The sequence below is a fragment of the Chelmon rostratus genome, chromosome 12 (assembly GCF_017976325.1).
Source record: "Chelmon rostratus isolate fCheRos1 chromosome 12, fCheRos1.pri, whole genome shotgun sequence".
In the NCBI taxonomy this organism is placed as follows: domain Eukaryota; kingdom Metazoa; phylum Chordata; class Actinopteri; order Chaetodontiformes; family Chaetodontidae; genus Chelmon; species Chelmon rostratus.
Genome location: NC_055669.1, coordinates 17,603,859 through 17,629,429, shown reverse-complemented (window position 1 = coordinate 17,629,429; position 25,571 = coordinate 17,603,859). Strand labels below are relative to the sequence as shown.

The 25,571-nt window shown below is 43.9% G+C and overlaps 1 protein-coding gene across 1 annotated transcript in view; it reads right to left on the bottom strand.

Moving 5' to 3' along the window:
* Positions 1 to 24,209, bottom strand: part of b4galt2 (UDP-Gal:betaGlcNAc beta 1,4- galactosyltransferase, polypeptide 2) — a 148,735-nt gene extending 124,526 nt beyond the window's left edge. Inside the window, exon 1 of the mRNA XM_041949589.1 lies at positions 23,849 to 24,209. Coding sequence (XP_041805523.1) covers positions 23,849 to 24,194 — 346 coding nt within the window. The 5' untranslated portion in view covers positions 24,195 to 24,209. The remainder of the gene's footprint in view (positions 1 to 23,848) is intronic.
* Between the last annotated feature and the right edge of the window lie 1,362 nt (positions 24,210 to 25,571).

The following is a 25,571-nucleotide window of genomic DNA, read 5'->3' as shown; positions in this document are numbered from 1 at the left end:
TGTCTGTGACAGTGTTTGAACAGCAGTGGCTCACAGGAACAAACAGAACTTCCATGAGACCCAGATGCACAGTCTGCACGACTGAATCAGGCTCGACCAATAAGCAATAAACCGTATACATGCTCCTTAATGTGCAATTTCACAGCGTTCTGCACAATTTGCTTCCACAAATTTATGACTTAAATGACTTAAATTTGGCTCCAAATTTGATAAATTATTCTCATCTATTCTATGGGTATTAGAGCTGAAATACAATTTATTAATATTCTATAAGTGCATTCATCTTGTTTTGTCTCCTTTTTGTGTGTTTTGTTTGTTTCTTTTAATGTACGACACCATTAAAACTATTTGATCGACAGAAAATGAATCAGTTCTTTATTGTTTATTATTCTCTGTTAATGACTTCGTCGTTTGCTGGCTTCTCAAATATGAGGATTTGCTGCTTTTCTTTATCTTCTTTGTCAGTAAACTGAGTTTATTTAAGTTTCTGGATGTTGGTTGGACAACATGAACAGTTTGCACACTTCGACTTGGCCTCTGGAAGTTGTGAAGGGCAATTTTCACAATTGTCTGACATTTTAAAGGCAAAATGCTTAATCAAGAAACTAATTGACGGATTAATGGATAATAAAAATAATAGATAGTTGCAGTCAAAATGGTCTTTCAGTGACACAACAGCACTACTGGAGTTGGTGTCAGACACAATGAGTTTTAAGTGAGTAAATTATTATTATTTTCTTTCATTGAACTCAAAGACTAAAACAAAGATCAAATGCTCTTTCTCAAAAAACTTAAAGGTGGATCTTTGGCTTTCAGGATGAAATCCCTCCATGTATCACACCGCCGCCTCGCTCAACAAATATTTGTCCATTTCTCATACTTTCTGTTCCTAACAAAAGGTCAGATTTCAAACTTAAAATTTCTGCTGTCATCCGAGGCTTTAGGAAGCTATTTCTGTATTGCACGCTTTAAGCTTCATCAGTTCTAATCAACTCAAATGCCAGGCCGACCGGACCTGCCGCCTCGCACACCAGCCTGCTCTGCGCCTGATGCCCAACATTTTAAAGTGATAACAACAACCCCCGGCTGTCAGGCGTGTTATGGGCTAATTTCAGATTAAACAATGCTGCACATGTCAGAGGCAACTGTCAAGCAACAGTGGCTGATCATCCACAGGGAACATGAAGGCTTTACACAACAAAAAAAAAGAGGGAAAACAAGGCATGAAGCACAGCGGGAGGGAAACTGAATTTTGCCGGCAGGAGGACGGCAGGCGTAAGAGGTTTAGGAGACAGTTGGGAGGCAATCTCTCTAGCTAGCTATTTTCTGACAGCTGACAGAGGGAATGTAAGTCGGTGACACAACTGCACTGCATTAGCAATTTTAGGTATCAGCTGAGGTCATTTGTATGCACAGTGATGGTATCTTAAATGCAAAGAGATTAGACGTCACGGCAAAATGTGTCCACATGACAGCTACTGATCAAAGATTTCAGGACCAGTATGCGACACATGAAGCTTTACTATGTTTTTTTTTTATCTCTGAGATCACTGGTTGGTTATGGGAGCTCTAATTCACTCTGACATATCCATACAAAGCATGGTCAGATGATGTCATTATGATGAAATGCGCCCAATGCAGATCGTCTTTCCAAACCGGAGCGTGAAGGGCAAAGGCAGTTTTAATTTCCCCTGTTAGGAGATCAGATGTGATAAGACGAGAGCACATGTTGCTGTAAAAGCTGCTGTATTGATTAGTTCTTGACAGCCTGCAGTTATTAAAAGTACAACATGTCAAATGTTGCTCCAAACAGATAGGGGCAGCATATCACCAGAGTAACTGTTAACTGCTGCTCATATAGTCTCTGTTGTAGCTACTAGCTGCTATTAGCTCGTTAGCTCAGTTAGCCATGCAGCTAGTGGGCCTGTTAGCTGACTGGAGTGGAGCAATCTGAAGTGTTGAAATGAGTTAAGAAACCGATCGAAAGAAAATTACAGTTTCTATGTATTTTAGTTCCTGCATTATTCAAAACTAAATGTGTGATATGAAAGAAACTAAATGAAGACGTGAAACAGGAAAAAGAAGACTAAAAGTCTACAGCCAAGCTAACGGCTCTGTGAGGTTCCACAGAAGTGCTTTGAGCTAAAAGCCAACATGCTCACAATGACAATGCTAACATGCTGATGATTAGCATGCAATGTTCACCATCTTAGACACACACAGTGTGTTAGCATGCTAACATTTGCTAATTAGCACTGAGCACAAAGTCCAGCTGAGGCTGATGGGAATGTCATTACTTTTGCACATATTTGTTTGTAAACTAAAGAACTGGACAAATTTTGACTCAGTGACGATGCCAGATGAAAAGTTAAGGTATCACCACAACTCAAATGTAATGTACCTGTACCTGAACACCAAAGAGCAGCTGCTGGACCGAATGTGTATGACTCTGGGAGGCCGAGTCTCTGAGGAGATCTTTTTTGGACGCATGACGACCGGAGCTCAGGACGACCTCCAAAAGGTCACCCAGAGCGCCTACGCACAGATCGTTCAATTTGGGATGAATGTGAAGGTGGGTCAGGTTTCCTTCGACCTCCCCCGGCAGGGTGAGATGGTTCTGGAGAAACCGTACAGCGAAGCTACGGCCCGTCTCATCGACACCGAGGTTCGAAGCCTCATCAGGGAGGCGTACCAGAGAACCCCCCGACTGCTGAGAGCCGAAGTGGAGAAGGTGGCACTGCGGCTGCTCGAGAAGGAGGTTCTGGATAAGAACGACATGGTGGAACTGCTGGGCAAACGTCCTTTTTGCAGAGAAGTCGACATATGTAATGTAAACGTAAATTTAAAAATCGATCTGATCTTTTTTTCAAAGTCTGGACCAAAGTGGTGGACCAACAGCCAGTCCAACACTGTAATCACTAAAGCCACAGCAGTAGCATGACTAAACAACCTGTCATGAACTGTACGTTGCGTTTTACCACTTTCTGCCATGGTCAGAGGCCAGAAACTGGAGCAAAGTAAGCACTTTAAGAAGAAGAACAAGTTTGGGCAACATAAAGTAACATCAATAAGAAGAATGATGAAGGCCGAGCCGCCAACCACCAGCAGATAAATAATAATAATGGGCAGCAGCTCTACTCTCTGGGATGTCAGACAGGACAAGTTAGTACTTGGCTCTTTACTGAATACATGTGATTAGACATGATGGATCGATGCTGCATACCTTCTACTGTAAGAACCAGAGAAAAGCTGATGGTCAGTAAATTAATGAATGAAGGAAAAGCAGAATGTGAAGTTTTATGATCCAGAGACCAAACTTTTAAATAACAACCACCTGAACCGGCAGTCTACAGTAACTCAGGGGAACTACCTGGATTGTTCAGTGCATTGATTTCCCACCGTGTCTAAGTGAGTTAGTGTGTGTGTGTGTGTGTGTGTGTGTGTGTCTGTGGAGAGAAAGAAGGCTGTATCTAACGGCCTACATGAACTCTTCACAGGTAATTGAAGCGAGATTGAGGAGTTGTAATTGGAACTCGGAGTGTCTGTCTGAAGCTTTCACACACGCACACACTCACACACACACACACGCACACTCACTCACACAGAGCAGGACAGGCGAGGTGAGAGGGCAACAATCTCAGGTGGCTCTGCTCTGTGCTCAGGGGTTTCGCTTTTGTCTGAAAATTGAACAGCACCAAAATTCCTCTTCTCTAAATTTAGCTGAACTGACAGAAATCTGTGAGTGTGTGTGTCAAGATCGCTCAAATATGTGCATGTTACTTTGTGTGTTTATACCAGAGCTTCAACGTGCACGAGATTGTTTTTGTGCAACAAAATACAGTACATCAGGCTGTGTGTGTGTGTGTGTGTTTGGGTGACTGACAGCGCGGTCAATGAGCCTGTCTCTAGAGGAAGCGGTGACTGTGCTCTTATATAAAGAGCTGCTGTGTGGAAGCGGTACAGTAAAGAGGCACTTGTGCAGTATTCTTTCACTGATAATGATCACTGTTGACTCTGAAATGTTTTATATAGAATAAAGATCAGATCGCTGTAATGCACAACAATGGGAAACGTTGGAGCAGGCACAATGAACTGGTTTTATGAGGAGCTGCAGCCACCTTCCTCAGAGTTTCATTCATTTGTGCTGATCAGATTTGGGAACTTTAGAGCCATGAGAACTTCTTTTACTCTTACAAATTTGGAAATGGTTCAAATTCAGCACTCGACCCAAATTCTGGCACGTACACAAACACATGTAAAACCGTCTTTCTACAGATGCTGTGTGTGTGAAGACGTGGAGGGGCATATAAGGAAAAGGTCAGCTGCAGGGATGCACTGATCCGATTCGCCAAATCTGTTTCAGCACCGTAACTGACCTTTGAAGTGGCTCATATATCTGCCGTGACGTCCCCATTAAATACAGTTTCTCTGTTAATGTGATAAAAATTCCAGCCAGTTACACTGATTTACCGTAGTCACAGTGGGCTGCTGACTCAGATCCCCCCACCTCATGTTAACTTACATAAAAGTGGTTCCAGTGAGTGTCAGGCAGTGTGGTTTATGTATTTGAAATTCTTGGAAAAATATCAGCAGATCCGAAGAGCTATCAGGAGAGGAAAAGTTGGGTCGGTCAGACCCGGTTTTAGCATTTTCACCACACTGGAAGATGCACTTTTGAAGGGAGTGCACGGCAGGAATTTATGTGTCGCTTTCAGGCTAAAAACAAATGACACGCTGGCGTTAAGGACGCAACACCACAGATCGATAATACACAGTTATATAGTTATGATAAAGCTGACAAACGGTGAGCTGCATAAAGTTAATGACACATTTTATTCCCCATTTGAGGTGATGCAGCGCTGTTAAAGTACATGCTTTCAGTTGAAGGATGGTGTTTTTTGGCCTGTATAGCTCTTTTTATTCATGAGCCTTCATTCAAAGACAGCCAGACGTATTAACACGGACTGAAACTCCACTCAGATATAAATTAATAAAATACAAAAATTCTTGATCTGCAATGACTTGCTCAAAACCGTATGCGCCGTACATAAACACCACTTTCCTCCTGACACCCCTGCTTATCTGTCAAGTTCTTCTTCCAGCTTTTTTATATTGCAGTATATCTTTATGGGGATTTAGCTGTGACTCCCTGGGGTGCTAAATTACTGTTAGGTTGCATGGTGTGCATGATTAGCTGAAGGAATGTAAGTACATCAGGGCGTGATTCATCAAACCTGCTTCCTGTCTCCGTGCTGCCGTCTCAGAGCCTAAAGGAGGACATGTAACGGTTCACGTGGCGTGGATTAAATTATCTTCCATTTGAGGAACAGCTGACTCTTACACCATCAGCGTTTTATCATCTCACAACCACAGCGAGCCGCACCAAGCCGACACATCACGATACCTGATGTGTCTGTTTTGCTTTCTCTTCTCGCAAGTATTACACGACCAATTTGGTGCCACGACTGATTGAGTCCAAATGAAACCAGACGACCAGAACTAGTATGATTCACGCAAACCCTCCGAGTCTCCAACCAGCGTCTTCCTCCTCCTTCCATGCACCCACATTCTTGCTCCTGACGCTTCCTCCCTGCTTCCTGCGCCGTCTTTGACTCACACAACTTTGACTGCCGTCCAGCTAATTTGCCAGACGTCTGTCGACCCGTTGAGTAAATCTCAAGCCTTCAAAGCGAACGGCGATGACACATCAAACAATGGCCTCCCCGTCCAAATATTTGCAGAGCGCGTTAAGTAAATCACCGTTCATCCACTTTCCTTGCCTGGGCATTGTGTGAGTCACCTAATAGCCTGAATAGAGGTGTTAGCTGATGCACTGGCCTGATCCATTGAGATGAATCACCAGATGGCACCACAAGAGGGAAGGTAAAACACTCACATATTCAAAATTGGGAAAAGTTCTTAACTAAAAGATCGAGCACGGTGCCAAAGCAACTGCATAGAGGCAAAATTTCATCTGTACTGACTAAATTGTTGATATCACTGTGACAAAAGTCCAATTAAAACTTTTCTTGGCTCTAGTGTACGCTCTGCTTCATTTCATATGTAGTACAGCTCCTCATTATGGATGGAAAATGGCTACTCATGAATATTAAGGCCAACTAGTTATCAATTAAAACAAATATCTACTTAGCTCATTATCTGTGCGTCTGTGTGTGTGTGTCCTCCTGACCCTCTAAATGGATCTATTCTTCCCATGGAGGATGTGGCTTCTCCACAGACACGACGCCGCTGCCTCTGGAATAATAAACGCTCCTTCTATCCGCCCTCCTCTTCATTTCCCAACTTCTTCTCACGATCCCCCTCTCTGCTCATCCTCCCTGCCACCTCCTCTATTTATCTTTAATCTGTTCATCATCAGCTCATCTCTCTCCTCCAGCCCTCCTCTACTTACCTTACCCTCGTTTTGGGCTCCCCCCTCTCATTGGTTCTGTCTCTTCCTCCTCCATCGCCCATTCCCCCGTGGTGAATTATTAACCAGAGAGGTCTTTACTCTTCGTTACGCGTAACATGAGACAGGAGGCACTAAATGACACGATATATCATCTAATCTCATGTACCACGGCCAGTTACATTGGACAGAAAGCAGAGAAGCGCGCCCGAACTAAAGACACCGAAACAGCACGCTACACTACAGTGCCAAAACATCAAAACTGTCTACATTTAGATCAGATTTATTTGCGCTACAGTCCAAGTGGATATCTGGGACTCTTGATCTTGTTAAGGTATTTGGAAATATGACAGTTTATTAAAAAGTTCATAAAGCACTAGTTCATAGTGTGTTCATGCGGAGCCATCGCAGCACAGGGGTCACGGTCCAGTGCACACAGCCACACGCAGACCACACAGTACGAAGACTAATGTTCAGTATATCTATGATTAAAAGTGTTTAGAAACCCGATTCCAAAAAAGTTGGGACACTGTGTGAAATGGAAATAAAAACAGAATGCAATCATCTGCAAACAAACTGTGTTGATTGACAACAGTTTCACAAAGTCCATCCTCGCTTGTGAACGACTGAGCCTTTCCAGGATGCTCCTTTCATACCTAATGATGATACTATCACCTGTTACCAATCAACCTGTTAACCTGTGGAATATTCCAAACAGGTGTTTTTGGATCATTCCACATCTTTCCCAGTCTTTAGGTGCTCCTGTCACAACTTGCTTGAAATTGCATCTCAATTTGAACTTGCATCAAATTCAGAATAAGCAGATATTTACAAAAATCTATGAAGCTAATGAGGTCAAACATTAAATATATTCTCATTGTGCTGTTTTCAATTGAGTATATGTGAAAAAGGATTAGCAGGTCATCACATTCGGTTTTATTTATGTTTTACACAGTGTTCCAACTTTTTTGGAATCAGGGTTGTGCCATTTTTGCCAGTAGGTAAAATGCTTCCTCGTCAAACTTGCACCGAACTGTGATTCCTAAACCAGGGTCTGAACCAAACTGTGCCTTCTGTGTACCATTACACCCCGGGTGGTTATGGTAATATACTCATCAAAGTAATTACTTGGATCTGGGATCCGGGAAGAGACAGGGATTAGACTGAGGGTCCCACAGACCAACGAGCCAATCATCAACAAGAAGCCATTCGCAGTTGGCTTAGTCACAGACTCATTCAATGGCCACACACCAGTCGCAATTACAATTGTGCAGGTTTGTGGTTGCAGTCTTGTGTGTGTGTGTGTTTGCAGAGGCGCAAGAACCGTGTCGCAGACTTTGTCACACCAAGAGCCGCCAGACCTACACACACTTTTATTTACCAATCCTTATATAGATATAATATATATATAATATAAAAACAAAAAGTTGTCATAGAAAGTGCTGAAGGTCTGAAGGGAATTTTACAGAGCTACAATGTTTGCAGTGGGTGATAGTAACACAATGCAACACCACACCACACAGGACAAAAATAGAGTAAGTAGGATGAGGTGACATTTCTATTCAAATGTGAATTCTTTAGTAGATCCTTTTCCCCGCGATACAGGAGCAAGAGCTCATCCCATTCATTCAAATTCCAAATATATCCAAACCCCTTATTTGTAGTCCAATGATGCACCACAACTAGTAATAATCCTTTTAACTAATCCACATCAAATCTCTCACAATGCTAATCCGTTAGGCATGATGGTCCACGGCAGCCATTCATCTGTAAACACTTCTCACTGTGCTCCGGCATGCATAATTAAATTGTAATGGTGATTTGTTGTATTGCGTGGCTTGGCAGTGGCTTAACTATTTATGTGCTGAGGGTTCACACTCGTTCTTAACAGGGCGGGACGCGGCAGCGTTGAACATTATGTACAAGACGAGCCTGAGGTGACTGAGGATGGGGAAAATGAAAATTACAACATGCCAAATAAAAAAAAAATGTCTGAATGAAATATATATGTAATAAACATATACAGATAGAGGACAGAGGAGTTAGATGGATGAAAAGGCAAGAAACCACAATACAGATGTTACTATAAAGAAATGGCAGACTGGTAATTTCTTAAACTTAAACACAATCTCTCTTTTCTTGTTTTGTATCATAAGATCTTAACACTAGAGGGTTTTCAAAGAGACAAACCACAGACACAACAACAGATTTAACCAATTTCTAATATTTGTTTGTACTAAAACTTTTTCAGAGACGTGATTCCAGGGACTCTCACAAAAACCAACAATCATGGAGAAGGAGCGCCATCGCCAGCTGGTTGCACTTATGTGCAAACATTTTGCAGCACGAGCTGGAGGTGAGCAACAGCAACATCTGGTTGGTGACCTATGTTGTAAGCAGGCAAAATGCAAAAAACCTTTAGTGCCAAAATCACTACTTTTTCCACCAAAGTCTCCACGAGAGGGGGCAGTAATTACTCTGACGACTGCTGGAGGAAAAACAACCAGAAATGCTATTTTTCTCGCTGAGATGCGTTCCTCCATTTCTTTGCTTTTTCCAGCATATTGTCTTATATCTTGACAGCTTGCTGTTCATTTCTTACACATGCTAGTGCCTCATTCAATGCAAGACTCTTGGCTCAATGGCCATGGTGAACCCAAGTAGCGATCATCACGGATGAAAGGTGAAACCAACGCAGGAGTGCCTTGAGATGTGCTTGTGGGATGTACGATGATGTTTTGTTCCGACAATCTTAATATTAATCAGAGCTGCTGAGTATGAAAATGATGTGACTCGTACGCCTTGGCCTTCAGAATTATCACATCTTAGCCCAGTTTAACATCTATTAGATATTCAAACTTGCAGCTATAGGGCAGCTAATTTACTGATGTCATCAGAGGTGAAGCTGCCACAAAATAAGGAAAAATAGTGTTTTGTTTGTGTGATGCTGTAAACCAGCTGCTTTTGTTTCTTCCGTACATGCTGCTCTAAATGGCTCACACAGGCTCCACTCTCATTCTGAAGTGCGCTGAGTGCTGATTGAATAGAAATAGATGTTACATTAAGTCAAAAAGCACATTCTTGAGCTATCCTAGTTTTTGAAAACGTCTTGAACGGTGACACCGGAGCATCACGCTGACTCAAAAAATGAATTCTGTGGAACGTGAAACAAACACAAAACCCGCCTGTCCTCACACCCAAATGAGCTGATGCCGCTTCGCCCTGTCTAACCGCTTTCCTCCAATAAAAGGACGGTTAGGTTTACATCATATCAGAGATATTGATAAATCCTGGAAGCCTGTTCAGGGTTATATAACCAGTGCAGTGCAGTTTTCACCACAGACAGCGTGAAACACTCCGTCGTTACTGTGGGAGCTTTACATTACAAAGGGGCTGCACATTAAAGCAGCAACCCTCGGCACCACTAATGAATATATGCAAAGCATTGTGATGTTCAAGACACGGCGATTCCCTCGCTGAAAACGCTGAGATCCACCTACTTAGACACATTAAAAGCTAACCTCGCAGCGTGGTGAATATGACAAAGTGTCAGCCCACTCACAGCATTCATCGTCTCTGTAAACTACAGTAACTGCACGACAGCGCAGGGGATTCAGCAACATGGCTTGATGTGATTGATCCGAGCACTGAGCAGCTGAGTTTTGGCCTTTGAAACGTTGCTTCTTTCCTGCTGGCAGCGAGCCTGCTCTTTAAGATCATGCTAATCAAACCAGGTTGAGGCTGGTGCATATGTGTGTGTGTGTGTGTGTCTACATACACTATGGAGCAGATGCATATGTTGGCGTTTTATGCATATTACATAATATGATGGGAATATGATTATATTTGCCGGCAACTGATCATAAACAAAAGTATTGGACAAATGAAAATTTTGACCAGATCATGCTGCTGGATAAAAAGGATCACCAATTCATCCTGAGGGGGGCATGAAGGTGCGCATCAGGCTTCACGGCAATCTTTCCAATAGTTTCCAAATCGCTTCAAGGATCAACAAAGTCATGAGGGTCATCCTCTTGGGACCATGAATACAGGAACCAAACTTCAAGGCAATCCATCCAGCAGTTGTTGATTGACGACACTGCCGTCCCTCGAGCCTTCAAGCTCTCTTAAGCGTAGCAAAATAAACAGACATCAACAACACTTAGCGGCTATGACATTATCTCCACACAGCCTGCTGAGATTTCACGGTTTGACGAGAGTTGCAGCTGTTGCATGACCCAAAAGTTACATCATCTTTTTCGAAATACAATCGTCGGCTGTTAATAGCGGCCCTAATGCACAAACCCTCTCCCACCACCCGCTGAGAGCAACAGAGGAGTGTTGCTACGGATTTGGGGAAACCTCATCAGCACATGACAACAGGAGCAGGAGGATGGATAGCATAATATTTCCACATATTTCAGATTACAGCCACTGAACTTTTTGTCATATTTCTGACCCAGCCAAACGACCTCTGCTAATATGACCTCAGCCCGGCAGCGAGTCTAAACATTTAAGTGCTGAGGAGGAGAACTCCTGGATGATACATAGCTAATGACCTATACTCCATATCTCCATCCTCTTTCCACACAACTTCCAGACGATTCTTTGCCTGACGCCAGTGATTACTCTCATCCCTGATTAGTGGTCTAATTAATGGAGTCGGCTACGACCGGCTCCCGCATCAACTCATAAAAGCTCTTAAACATCAACACCAACTTTGTAGGCTAATCAAGAAAGCTAAAGGTCAGCTAATTTAGTTTTATAATCAGAAGCTGCTACAATATGGAGAAGCAATATGTGTGTAGCCATGAGTATGATAGATACTCGGTGTTTGTGACAACACATCAGATTACTGTAAACAAACTGTAATGCAGCTTTTGCCGCTCCCTCTCTGCCTCTCTCACCCAGTCAGACAATTTCTGCATATTTGAGCAGAGTGAAACTTACTAGAAATCCAAGAGAACAGTGGTTGTGTATGTTCTGCCCAAACTTTAATGCCACACGAACACAAGACTGTAGAAACTGTCTTCTCTATGATGAGCACTTGATTTTGCAGCCCAGTCAGACGCCACTGCGTGCAACAGACCCATCGATCCATTGGAGGATATCGTGTCAGTGTCGTGTTTTCCCTCGCCAAGGCGTGAAAAGAGCAGAGGGGCGAGGTGGCTCACACACAGGTCTTTCACACAGGAGAGCAGGGATGGATTCCTGTGTCAATGTCGATCGTTTTAAGGAAGTAGCTGTTTCAGGCCTAACTAAGATCTAAACCTAACCAAACTACTACCATCACCTGAAATGTTTCTGAGCAAGCTTTATTTTGAAAGTCTAACCGGATGTTGCATATATCTTGTTGCTGGCTTTACGGTAGAATAAGAACGTGTTCTTTTCATGCCTCAGCGAGGTGAAACCGCCACAGTGGGCCGGCGGGTCTGCGAGGCATCAAAGTGTTGTGTGTTTAGCAGAATATTGTGGACATGGAGTCTTTGAGGGCACGGCACAGTGAGGAGTAACCTCAGACAACCTCAGAGTCATGAACTGGGAAACGCTGCAGAAAACACTGCGGGAAACGCTCTCAAACGAGCATCCGCATCCACCCACAAAACCCATCCTTTGATATGTAGAAAACCATATCAAACAGTCACAGTTCAGCGCCAGATGTTACTGATGAAGAGAGGATAACACAACAAAACGTTTACAGACAAAGCGGCAAGATTAAGTGTATTCAAAGATGTCAGCATGCAGACAAAATGTGGTTAATTTATGAGTCTGATGTTGAAAGACGCTATTGTCTCGACTGCAATTGTCAATGCAATGCTAACCAGAAATAGAAGCATTATGTAATATGGAATCAGGGCAAAGCTATTGAGTCCTGTTTGATGGCTAAGAAATGATATCATGTGTAATGATTTCAATGTTAAAATCAACTGCTGTAAACTGTAAGCTTGTCACCAAACCAGACATAGTACCACAGCGCTGCAGTGCTGTGTAGTACTGCAGGTCATTATCAGGTCATCAAATATTGTCCCCATTCTATTCTCTCCCTGACCAATCAGATAAACTTCCTGCATTAGCAGGTTGAAGGATTGTCCCATATACAGATGTCAGCAAATCCCTTTGATCTTCTCATGCCACCCATTGTTAACTGCACATAAACACACACACAAGCACAGATACATCTGGACAAGAAAGCAGGTCTCACAATACAACCAATAAATCATCACGAAAGAGTTCAGATGCACAGCATCTTCCAAACAACAACTATTGATAATCACTGGGCTCAAAGGAACACAGGCCTTTTCCACCTAAAACAATCCCCTTTGTCGTTGTTAGGGTGAAAACACGCAAAACTGCAAAGCGGCTTTTTGTTTCAAGGTGCCTGACGAGCAAAATGCAAGACTTCAGAAAACAAAGTGAAGATTTCAGAGATAACACTAAAAAAAGCAATTAAAACAATCAAAACGCACGCAAAACAATTTTCCTCACAAAAAAAAGGTGCCTGATCTGATAACTCAAATGTAGAAAATAGGGAGCGCTCATTTTTCCTGTGTGCGCCGTTATAACCTGGTTCCACCTGCCCTCTTTCAGGGATTTATTACAAAACCGCACAATATTTTTTCTTTTTTATTTATTCTTGCTGATTTGCACCGGCAGACCACCCACACCTCCCCTGTGCAATGTGTGCAGCAGGAGGCCGACTTTATCTCTGTTCCTCTCTTTCTTTCCCCCGCGATGTTTCAACAAACAGAAAACCCAACAAAATGCAATAAGAGAGGAAAGAAAAAACAAAAAGGTGGTTATGTGACTCCTGAAATCAAACTTCCTCCCCGTCCACATGCAGCTGCCTCACCCTGACCCTGCATGTGCTGCTGCTGCCCTGGCAACAGCCATCACCGCCCTCCCTGCGGCATCGTGCAGGTTTACACTCGCTGTGAACACCAGCATGTTTTGATTCTCTCAAGTTTTAAAACAACATCTGCAGAATTCAGTTGGAAATAACATTAAAAATTCTACATTGATAAGACTATTTGGATGTTGTGCTGTATGAATGAGGTGGGAAGCCTGACTGTGTGTTAGCTTTACTGCGCGCCGCCACGCAGGTACTATCTATGGAAATGTCATCCCCATCCTATATTCACTGCAGCCGCCTTTTCTATTCCGTATATTTGTTTTTTGAAACGTTGCCAATTTTTTATTTATTTGTCTCCTCAAATGTTGATGTGTTTTACATTGAAAGGCTACAGGAGTTGTTTTTGTATCCTCAAAATCTCGTCTCCTTGTTTTCTCATGGCTGTACCCGACGATGTGTTCGGGGTGTGTGTGTGTGTGTGTGTTCATGTGAGAGAGAAAGCGACAGTGTTTTGCCAGATGACATCAGCGTGGAGGCAGTGTGTTTTGTCATTTATCATCTGGAGAGCTTGCTTGTTAGGGCACACACATCTTAAAAGTCAATCTGAACCGGTAGGACCGAGATGAGAGGGGGCGTTTTATTACCCCATCGAGACGGCAAACACACGCAGCAGAAGACAGTAGGATCTGTACAGACAGACATACAGCGGCAGCAACACATTTGGGATGCGCACACGGCGGCTCGTAGGGACGGACGAGAACACGTCCTCCACATAAACAATACAGATGAATCACCTTCTTCAAATTGAGGATTTTTTTTGAGGATTTTTTTTAGGGTGATGACGTCATAAAATATGACAACAGACATTCAAAGCTCAATAGGATGTATTTTTGGATTCTTTGGTGGGTGTTACACATTTACACACAGCAGCAAGGAAGGGTCTCTGATTAAAAAGAATTTTTCATCCATTTAAATGACGATTAGAGCTACAACAATTGGTCAATTGATCGATTAGCTGATCGAAGAAAATTCATTTCCGACTATTTTTAATCAATTAAAAGTTTCTGTCATTTTTCAAGCAAGCATGATGAATATTTGCAGGTTCCTGCTTCTTAAATGTGAGGATTTGCTGCTTTTCTTTGTCATTTATCAGGGTAAATGACGTCACTTTGGGCTGTGGGAAACTGTGATGAACACTGTTCACAATTTTTCAGCATTTTGTACTAAATTATTAATAGGTTAATTGAGAAAATAATCGGTAGATTAAGCCAAAAATTAAATAATAGTTAGTTGCAGCCCCAATAAGGATTAAAGGACACAATCTGTTTTATAATGTCTCCTTATGCTGGTATCCACTGGTGGCACCGCTGGGTTTTTCCACTGGTGTTCATTTGAACACAAGAAAAGGACAAATGCATATACGAACAATTCCTCTAAATCATATGACATAATAATAACACATCACATGTGCACGTCCGCTAACACGACACACAGAACTGTCGGCCTCGGAACAATCAGCTCCACTCAAGCACCAAGTGACCACTTCAGACCAAGTCCTGAAGGTGTCCTTTCCCGCCTCACATCGCATTTCGTGAATCCACACGGTGTTGGTGAGACCCCCCCTTCTGCCAGACAGCGAGACGAGGCTGAGTTGATACGGGATCACTGTGCGATGACAGAGCAGTGAGACGGGAACAGTGAGTGAGATGACGTGGCGTTTCACCTTTTGTAACGGTCGAGTTGCGGCTCATATTTCACTGGAGGAAAAGCGCAGCCGTTGCTAACGCTGCTTGTGCGCCTTCAGTTTCTAAACGAGGACAATGGAGAACTTTGCAGAGGGGATAAATGTTTTGCAAAGAAAAAGAAGGGAAAAGAAAGCAGCACGCAGCAACCAAACACCCAGACAGATTGATGAAAAGACAGGCCAGTTAATTAAATCGTCGCCGGCACACGTGGATGGAAACCGACACACACAGCAGAACAGTGCTGAGGAAAGACGTGAATGGCACTGAGGAAGGCAAGCAGGGCCATTTTAATGAAGTTATGGCAGCCATTATGTTGTCAAGAGCCCTTTGCCTCCGCGGCCGTGGCGGCGGAGGCTTCCTCGCCGTGTGGGAGTGCATAGCAATGTGTTTCTAAAGGGAACAACCTTGTTTATTGGCTTGACTGAAAGCAGCGAGGAAAATGGGCTGTTTTCCTCTCTCACCGGACTGATGTTATTTCTTGCTTAATAAACACGGCGGCAGGCATGAATTCTTGGCTATTTCAGCTTACGTTCGTAGTTTACCAGATTTTTACAGCGTGAGGCAGAATATCGGGGGAACAGGTTATTTGTGGCACAGACACTGTGTGTACTGCACAGTAACACGTGAATTAGCCGCGTAGCCGTTTCTGGAAAATGAAGCAGAAAAGATCAGTCGCGTGTTTATTAAATGACAAGAGGAGAAGCTGAAGAAGCCTGTAATAAAACATGTTGCATTTGTTATTTCAACTTTCATCAACTATTGACGACTATTGAAGCCTCGTGGAATGCAATGATTCACTTCTGATATAATTTTTGTCTTCATCGGCGCTCATGAAGGGATGCCTGTGGCCGCCAGCACATCTCTTCTTTTAACACATATAAACATGAACGGCGCTTCCACATCTAACCGGTTCGCCGTTGTTTAAACAGACTCTGGTGTGTTTTCCCGTCTGGTCCGCCTTGTTCAGGCTCCCGTTGGGAGCGTTTGTCAATCAAACCCTGCTGCCGGCAGGATTCGATTATTGGCTGGTTGGTTTACTGGTAGTGTGAAAACAAAGCAGACAAAACCATGTGTCAAGAAACTGATCTCCTAATGCATGCAGGCGATGCACGCTGTACATTCATGCGAGATCATGTGGTAACCATGGTAACATGCGTGCACACACATCAGGAAGTGGAAATGTGATGTACTGGCTTCGTGCCCCATGTAGTTTAGAGGCTCCTTGTCAAGCAAGGGACCACACAGCAATTATCTGACCTGTGATGGTAAGGTTTGTTGCTTGCAGCATCTATAGATGGTAACCTCAGTGTGGTTACGGTTCGGGAAGAGCTTGGCTGTGGTTAATAAAAAAGCTGAGTCAGGACATATATATATATATATTTATAAATGCACTTCCTGCTTTGGATGCAGATCACGGGGTGCAAAATATGAACATAAACTCCTTTGATACTTCTCTGCTCTGCTTTTCTGTCCTGTTATCTACCAGTTGTGAGTTCTAGTTGCGGCTAATAATGCTCAATTATTTCTTAGTGCGCTCTTGGCAGCAGGGAAGATTAATACAAACATAAGGTGCAGTAAAACGCTGCTTCACTTGCCGTCAGTCACTAGTGCTGATATCTGACAGCGCTCAATGACGCAGTCTGCTGTCGGTCCATAAGACTTCATGTTTGAAGCTCTTGATTTGTTTGCAGTCAGTCAGCGGGAGCATGAAACACACCGCATCCGACTTCATGCTCATTTTTCAGCGTTTTCCTTGTTTGGAATTTGTGAGGAAATACTTTTTCAAAATAAACCACCAGCCACCTTTTTACAGATACAAACTATAACCACATACGGCAGCACGCCTGAGCCAACACTGGGCATTGTTCTGAAGCTGAGCAGCCCGATTTAAACCATTTATTAAAAATGTAGGAGGCAGGTCATAAAACATGCTGTGCAACAAATTCACCGTTCGCTGAGCACTTGGAAGGTGAAGGTCTGAGGAGGGGAGCGCCTCCCTGGACTCGGCCCCGGCTTTAAAAGACGTTTTAACAGTTAATTTCACATTCTGCCAGGAGGCGGTGGAGGAGGTGAAATGGTTCAGGCTCTCATGATGGTCTGGCCCTCGGAGGACACACATGTAGAGTTCAGGTTAAGAGGGACATGCCACTTCATCCAAATTACTCTCTGGCCATGAATAAAAGAAGACTACACCTCTCTGGTCCAAAAGTGGATGAATCGTCTGCAAAAAGCATCTACAAACTGTATCTGCATGTGTATTTGTACGTGTTTTTAAGAACGTTAACACGTGCTGTGGAACTCGACATTTTTAGCTTAGCTTGAGCATAACGCCTTGTTACAACTGCAGAGATGTTGCAGTTAGAGCTGTTCTCCAATGAAACCACCGAGCGCTCCGTTAACGACTGCTTTCTGCATGAAGTCTGAGCGACCTCATGTGCATCCTTCAGAGGATCCTTGCTACCTGTGAAGGAGAAATGTGACATACAGTCATCGTATTTCTCCAACTGGAGAAAGAGTGATTAAGCATCAAGCACCTAATGGATTGAAATCATCCTGATAGGATGAAAACTCATCTTACATTCATCTTTTCATAACACAAAACTAATATCTGTCAGTTAAGGAAAGTGGCCTCGAGGGTGGAAGTAACAAACACAAAGTGAAGAAAATGAAAGTGATGAAGATGCTTGTGAAATGAACGGCAGAAGCGGTGAAGTGCATGTGAATGGCTGACTGACCGTTACTCCCACCACTCAGAAAAAAATGATTCATGTAACTGCAAAATTGAATGTGTCCTTCCTCGGCCTGTGCTACACCCTTCCACCAAGTTTCATGAAAACCATGCCTGCAGCTTTCACCTCGTTGGCGGCGGTGATGACAATTAACAACTAGCTCAACTTGCGTCGCACGACTCCGAAAACAAACCCAGCCAAGACAAAGCCGATAAATCTTTGCTCCAACCCTCACAGGAGTCGCACGGCGGACAGTGACTGAATGAATGAGATACAAGCGGCCGAGATGAGCTCTCTGGAGACCTCGCCCCGACTGCTCTCGCGCTTCATGATAGATGAGCGGCTCGGCGATGCGGCAGGATCTCAGCGCTGAGCCCGCGCTTCTTCGCGGCACCTCTTTTGTATGGGAGAGGCGAGTCGCTGTTGGGCTGGGGCGGACCCACGCCGCAGCGCAGGAATTATAACTTCGAGCTGCTCTGCTCGAGAGGGGTGCTTGGGCTGCTCTGCTTGATCTGTGGCCGCCAGAATAAGGAACTCCAAAATTGATTATTTTTCTGCGTTTTTTGTGGTTATTGGGACTGAATACGTTGGGGGACAGTGGGCTATGAAGTCCACTCATGCGAGGACAGAGAGAGGAGGCAGAGAGTAAGGAACAACAGTGGATGACAACACCAAAATGTCACATTTCACCATGTACAGTAAAGAAGAGCAGGAAACACGAGGGAGAGAAGTTAAAAACATTACTCCTACAGAAAGCTAATGATACTCATGTTTATTGGATGCCACAGTTGCAGCCATTGTTGAGGACATCCTTGACTGTGCATATGTACAAGTCTGATAATTACACACTGTCATGGAGATAATGCAGGAGAAATTCACACGCATGCACGCAGATGTTTCTGGTTGCATGTTTGTTGGAACAAAACTTTTTCTCTGCTCACTCATTATATTCGTGTCCTGCTGGAAAAGGACGGCTCAGGTGCATCCTGCTCCGAGTCGAACATCCGCAGTTCTGTACGCCGCAAGAAGACACTCAATTCTTGCTAATTACATTTGATTGGGGAAACCCCCTGTAGAGCGCCCAATTAAAACAAGGCCTGGAAAACAGCTTTTAACCTCCCGCTGAGCTGCATGTGTGTGTGTGTGTGAGTGCTCAAGCGTCCGCCGCCGCGTGCGTAGGAGGAAGTGATTAATAGCAAGAATAAATAACAGGGTTCAAGCTTGAGAAGAATTCACACGCAAACACAAGGATGTGTGAGCGAGCACCGGCTACAAGATCACAGATGCAACACCTGCTGTTAATTTGAGGCCGGTCCCACATCAAATAATTCACAGGTAACAGCGGTAAAAGGCTTCCAAAGGTCAGCGATAACACACAGGAACAAAAGAGAGGAGTCATCCAATGCTGGAAAATAAGAAAAACATGTGCACGAATACAGGAACTGCACAAAGAGCACAGGTGTCATAACACAGAAGTGCACTGAACATGTGTTCCTCCCACTAGTCTGAGTCAACATCATATCCATTATTATGACGAGTCAGCACAGGAAATAAACATCTTACACAGAGCGGCAGGCGGGATGTGCAGAGCTGCACTGAATCTGGATTAGAGGCGTGCTCATCACTGCCGCTCTGCTTGCTTTGGATAAACTCGTAGATTTCTGATTCTGCCTCTTCGTGTTTGCGATGCGCGATCGTGCACCTGCATTAGCGTGCATTGGCGGAGCTTTACCATCGACACGCAACGTCTCCGATAAGTTAAATGTCAAACTCCATCGCGGCAGGAAGTAAGAGCGGGAGGCGGTGAACAATATGGCTCAGCTCATTTAAAGTAAACGTTTTGATAAAAAACCCAGATATAATTCAGGCGTTTGTTTAGAAAATTATTATATCAGCCTCTTAAGGTTGCCCTGTAAAACACAGAATATTGCACAAACTGCCAAAATGTGGATGCAGTTTATTGAAATCAGGGTTTTCCCTACAATCAGACGTTTTATTCCAACACCATGGAGGAGTGTTGCCTGAACGTTCGTCAGACCCACTTACCTGCTGTGTCTGAGCTGCATTTGGAGGCTATCCTGTTAAATATGATGCTGGGTTACAAATTCAATGACATTATCATCGATTAATCGAGTCATTGTCAAAATGTCAAATATTGGAAATTAGTAAAAGAAAATCTCCAACGTAATTTCCCAGATCTCAGATTGACATATTCAAATTGGATGTTTTGCCAAACCAGCTGACCAGAACCCAAATATATTTATTTTACTGTCACAGAAGACAAAGAAATCCAGCAAATATTCACATTTGAGGAGCTGGCAATTACGTTTGCACCACAAGGCGATTAGTAAAACAAATTAGCAGAATATGAAACATACTTTAAAGAGAACCACGTCGAAATAAAACTATAAAAACACGTTTTCAACTCACATTCACAATTCCACAGGGAAAAGACGTAGCTTTTCAACGACGACTTTGACATTGTTTGGCATTTTTTTGATGAACATCCGATTTGCATAGCCCACATGCTAGTTCGCACACACACACACACACACACACACACACAGGATATAAACTGTGGATGCTCGCCACTCATACAGGCAGCACCTGTCAGCTGGTGTTCTGGGACAGCCAAGGGCTTGTTTGTTTCTCTCTCTCTCTCTCTCTCTCTCTCTCTCTTTCTATGTGTGTGTGTGTGTGTGTGTGTGTGTGTACCTCTATCCAAGGTCCCTCCCCTTTTCCCCCCAGCACCCCCTCACCTCTCCACCTGCTGTTCCTTCATTCACTCCATCCCGCCTCTCTGTCTGCCTCACTTCATACCGACCATCATACCCATCATACCACCATCCTGTCTCTCTCTCTCTCTCTGTCTCTCTCTGTCTCTCTCTCTCTCTCTGTCTCTCTCTCTCTCTCTCTGTCTCTCTCTCTCTCTCTCTCTCTGTCTCTCTCTCTCTCTCTCTGTGCACCTGTGACTGAAAAACAGACTCGCTCAGTCTTTCTCTGCCTTCCTGCTCATTACAGCCCCCAGGCAGCCACTCCATCACAGAGAAAAGGCAGAGATAAGCTACAAGAGTACACCTGTGCCTGGTATGAATGCCAAATCTAGAGTCAGTGACAGCCAATTCCAGGCCAAATAATGGAATCAGCGAACCTCAGCGTCAGACAAATCAACCTGACGGCTTTATCTCCCACTCCCAATTTCAAAGCACGTAACAAACCTCGTTATATCATATTATTAAAAAACTGGGGGGAAATGTTGACACTAACATAATGCCGGTTGCGAGGGATAAAGTTTACAAAGCTCATTTACAGATGGAACAGGTGGGAGCCAATAAGGAAGGATATTTTCATTTCATCAGCAAAGTGCTGCTGAGTCTTACCTGACAAAAGGATAATAGATCAGTTATATCAACAACCACATGCAGCATTAATACGATTTATATGAGTGACAGTTTCTTAATTAATGAGTGGATGCCAGAAAGAAAGACTGGATTCATCGTGTGGATGGAAATCTATGTAACATCAAATATGCATGTCAAATCAAATCAGCTCGGCGACAACACCGAAGACGAAAGCAAACAAAAGGGAACTTTCCAGACGGCGAGGGTGCGATAAGAGCCGACGGGGGGGGGGGCTGTGATCATAAAATAGCGATTAGAAAATTTGAACAGAGCATTTATTTATTTGCTTTTACTCATTAAGCGTTAGAGCACCTGAGAGGGAAATCTGGGTGAGATAACCAGAGCCGAGGTTATTGACAACTGGAGTGGGAGCCTGCAGGCGAAGGCAACCCCAGCGTCCCTGACTCACACCTGACCTGATCTAGTTTGACATCTTTGGATGGATTTGCTTTCTTACTTCTCAAAGTCACTAATCAATGTTTAATTTCTACGCCAAAGTGTAAACACAAGAAGCTGTCATCTTCGTGCTAAGCTACGCTAACTGGCACCTGATTGCAGCTTCATATTTACCAAGGAGATAGAGGATAATGGTATTCGCAAAAAGGCGAACACGTGTGTTTCCCAAATTCTGGGACTATTCCTTTCAAGCTGATTACAGCAGGGGTTTTTTTTTAGCCTCGTTGGTAACAGGATCGGTTGATCAGAGAGATCAGAGATCACCAGTCAGTGAAATAAAGACAGCAGGAGTTAGTTCCTCCTGCCTGAGCTTTATTATCTCTGAGTATTAATGGTAGAGAGCTGGAGAGAGATGATGGTGTGTGTCTGCGTGTGTATGTGTGTGTGTGTGTGTGTGTGTGTGTGAGATAACGTTTGTGTCCACTATGTAATTATAAATTTAGTAAACCCGAGGCTCAGTGTGACTCAATCAACCTCTGATTTGTTGGGTGGATGGATACTGATGATAATGAGATGTGTGTGTGTGTGTGTGTGTGTGTGCGCGCGCGGGCACAAGCAAAGAGTGTGTGCGTAGGTTCTCATACAAATGTGCAGGGGAGCTGTACATGCGTACGTTCCACCTTGTTTCCCAAGCTATGTACTGTATGACAAGTGTGTGCGTGTGCGTGTGTGCGTGTGTGCACGTGTGCGTGTGTGTCTGCCACTGCTAGTTCATTAGAAAGCTTTTCGCTGATGAGGGCAATTCATACCGAGCTAAAAACAACAAGCCTGTACAATTCCATGGTGCATTTATGGTGATGATGTATGGATTTTTTTCCCCTCAATACACAAAGAGGATTATGGGATTTGTATCTATCCCGTATCTATAGTAACACAGATTTTTGTTGTAAAACACTGAATGATTAACTTTGTTTGTTTATACACAAGATGTTTACAACCAGCCTCTAATTTGCTCTAAGCTTCTTAATTTACTTATTTTTACATCTGTGTTTGTTTAAGGCACAAAAGAAATATTCTGAAAGTGAGTACCTGAGCTGCTGTGTGTGTTTCTGTACACGTGTGCATGAATCTCTGCTAATGGTTCCACTGTGAGTCTATAAGGTCGAAAAACCACTGTGTAAATCGTTGACATTAAATCCATTTTATGTTGCAGACTGACCCGGAAAAACAAAATTATGGCTACACTTGCTCTCCCGCTAATTGGAATAAGACTGGAGATGCATTTATTTACTGAATTTAAAATAGTACCCTGCAGCTTCCAGCTACAATCAGTTCTACAGTTCTCCGCTTCCCTTTTCATTACACTAATCAATGATGTACAAATCCTCCGTTATCGGGCATACAGAACGTACAGGCACGAACAACAAATACAACGAGCCGCCTGGACAAACAAATCTAGCACATAAATCATCAGAAAAGGTGATGAAGCAAGATGGGAAGTGAACACTAAACTCTCATTTCAAGCTCACTCATTCAGATCAAAAAGTTTTTGTGACTTCATAAGCTCTAATAAGCTATAATAGGAGCTCACAGTGCATAATAGTGCAGGATAGCTGTTTAAAATGACACGACAGCCCAAAAATAATTTACTCTGAGCACAAGACACAGCGGAAAACCCAGTTTTTGTCAATGTGGATTGACAGAAACTTAAGTCGAGTCAGGCTCGACTTAAACAATAAAACCTTTTTAAGCTTGGGGGACAGTTCACAATTTTAATCAATTTTCTTCCTGCAAAATGCAGAAAAGCTAAACCATGAATGCAACATGATGCCTTTTAATGACTTCATTAGCAGACCTGCACCACCTGCAAGGCTGTCATGAGCATTAATTAAAAAAAACATGTCGCCCCGTACAGCTGCGGACTGTCAGTACTTCGAGCCGAGCACGCATATCCACTTTAATAATCAGCTGCAGCACAGATAGAGCAGCAAAGCCTGCAAACGTCTGCTCAAGCCATTTGAGTGTCGGCAACACAGCAGCCCAGCGTCTGCAGACTGCTGGCTAGCTAGCGTTAGCTTGCTGGCTACATGGCAGGGACAGACTGGATGCAGAGCCAGCTAGCCGTGCCTGAAGTCATGTAGCCTGCTATCATCTGCATTACTCTTTGACTCAAAGTGTGTTATAATAACTCAATTTTCATAATGTAGACATTTTACACATCAAACAAACAAAAAATGAAAATCAACAACTCAATATATGACTCTTTCTTAACAGCAGTTGAAAATGGTGGTGATAGTGAAAAGGTACCCAGTACTCACCGAGGCCGGGTGGATTCTCCGGGCACGGCGGCAGCGGTTTGGGGGAAGGTGTCTGATTGGTCTCGGGCTGCACGCTCGGCACCAGCTCGCCCGTGGATAGGTAGCTGGCTAGCGTCGCGTTGGGCCTGGAAAGGTTGTAATAGTAAAAATGATGTCCGTTCCCCGCAGCTCCGCTGACATTATTCCTGGACCCGTTGCGGCCGTTGTTGAATCGGCTGAAGAGGTCGAAGCGCTGCGAGTAGACGTCAAAGTACAGGATCATCATGATGAGGAAGTGGAGCAGGCAGAGCAGCAGGACGCCTTTACAGATGCGCTCCAGAGTCCGGCCCAACATCAGCCGGGTCATGGCCGAGGAAGATGACCGTCCTGCGACGGCCAGCCACGACAACGCTGGCGCGGCTACAGGCATGCACTCATCGCAGTAGCCATGTTGGGAATTTCAGCTGCTATTAGATCTCTGATAAGGACATGTGGTTGTCTGACACCCGGCTATCTGACTTCTGCAGGGGTCATGGGGACATTAATGAGGAAAGGGGGGCAACGCAGTCAGCTACACCTAAAGCCTGAGTTGCCAGCTTGTTTCTGGGGCGTCCACAGATTCCCTGCATGACAAAAAAACTAAAATGTTCTAATCAGCCTCAGTCCCTGAACCCTCTAATGTACTGCACTGTAGATATAGCAAATAAGTACTAATGTGATCTAACACATAAGGCCCCGATTTCAGATTAGACTTTGCTGATATGGGCATGTGATCATATGTTGAGTCGCCGCTGCAGCCCTGCGGTATCCCAGTGTCAGCCAGTCCGTTCAGTCCGGGTCAGTCCACCAACACTTAAACGTCAAATCAATGAGTGATCCCAGTGATGGCACACAACTGGAAACTGCTAACATTCATCAGTGTGAGTAGATGACCAGCTGAGGCCTCAGTCGAGATGTCCTCTCCTTATGGCATCAGGTCTGAGCTTGTCCATTGGTGATTGATCAGATATTTCCCCCTTTGCTGTTCATCTTAAACCAGGAAAGTCTCGAGCACCTGGAGGAAAAAAAAGAGACAAAAGCGATTTAATTCCATCAATTCATCAAACATTCAACTAAAGCGATGGCTGCGTGCTGTTAAACCGTGTTAACGTTTTGACTGCTTACTTAAACCGATGCAGGTGAAGTGCCATTAATCATCGCCGTGCATTTGCGTTCAATGCAGTGACTTATTGCATTACTCGCTGTATAAAATCAAACCAAACATCATTGATCTTCCTCTGGCAATTTAAGAGTATTCAGTGACCTTGCGCTTATTCGATATGCCTGCTTGAATAGCGCTGAAATAAATGCAGAAGTTCAGTCGCAGTAGAAAAAGACGCAGACGCAAGGGAGTAATGACAGAAACGCAGTCGACAACAAAAGCATCTACGGACGCGGATGAAGAAAAAGCTGTGGCTGAGGCCGTTCGGCCAAATTGACACGCCAAGGCAATTTTCCAGTCAAGTGGTTTAAAAAGCATTTATGATGGAGTGAGGAGGCAAGTGGGAATACACAATGCCGCCAACATACGAGCAAAGGAGGGGCGGAGGCGGCACTCAGGACTCTGCCACAGGCCACGCTTGCCGTAGGTTTAAGGTTTTTCCAATCAACGCAAGGAAAGATCAAGATGAGCTTGAAGTAGACGATAAAAAGCCGACCGACACGAGATTTCCTGATGGAGACCCGACAGCGTCAGACAGAGTGA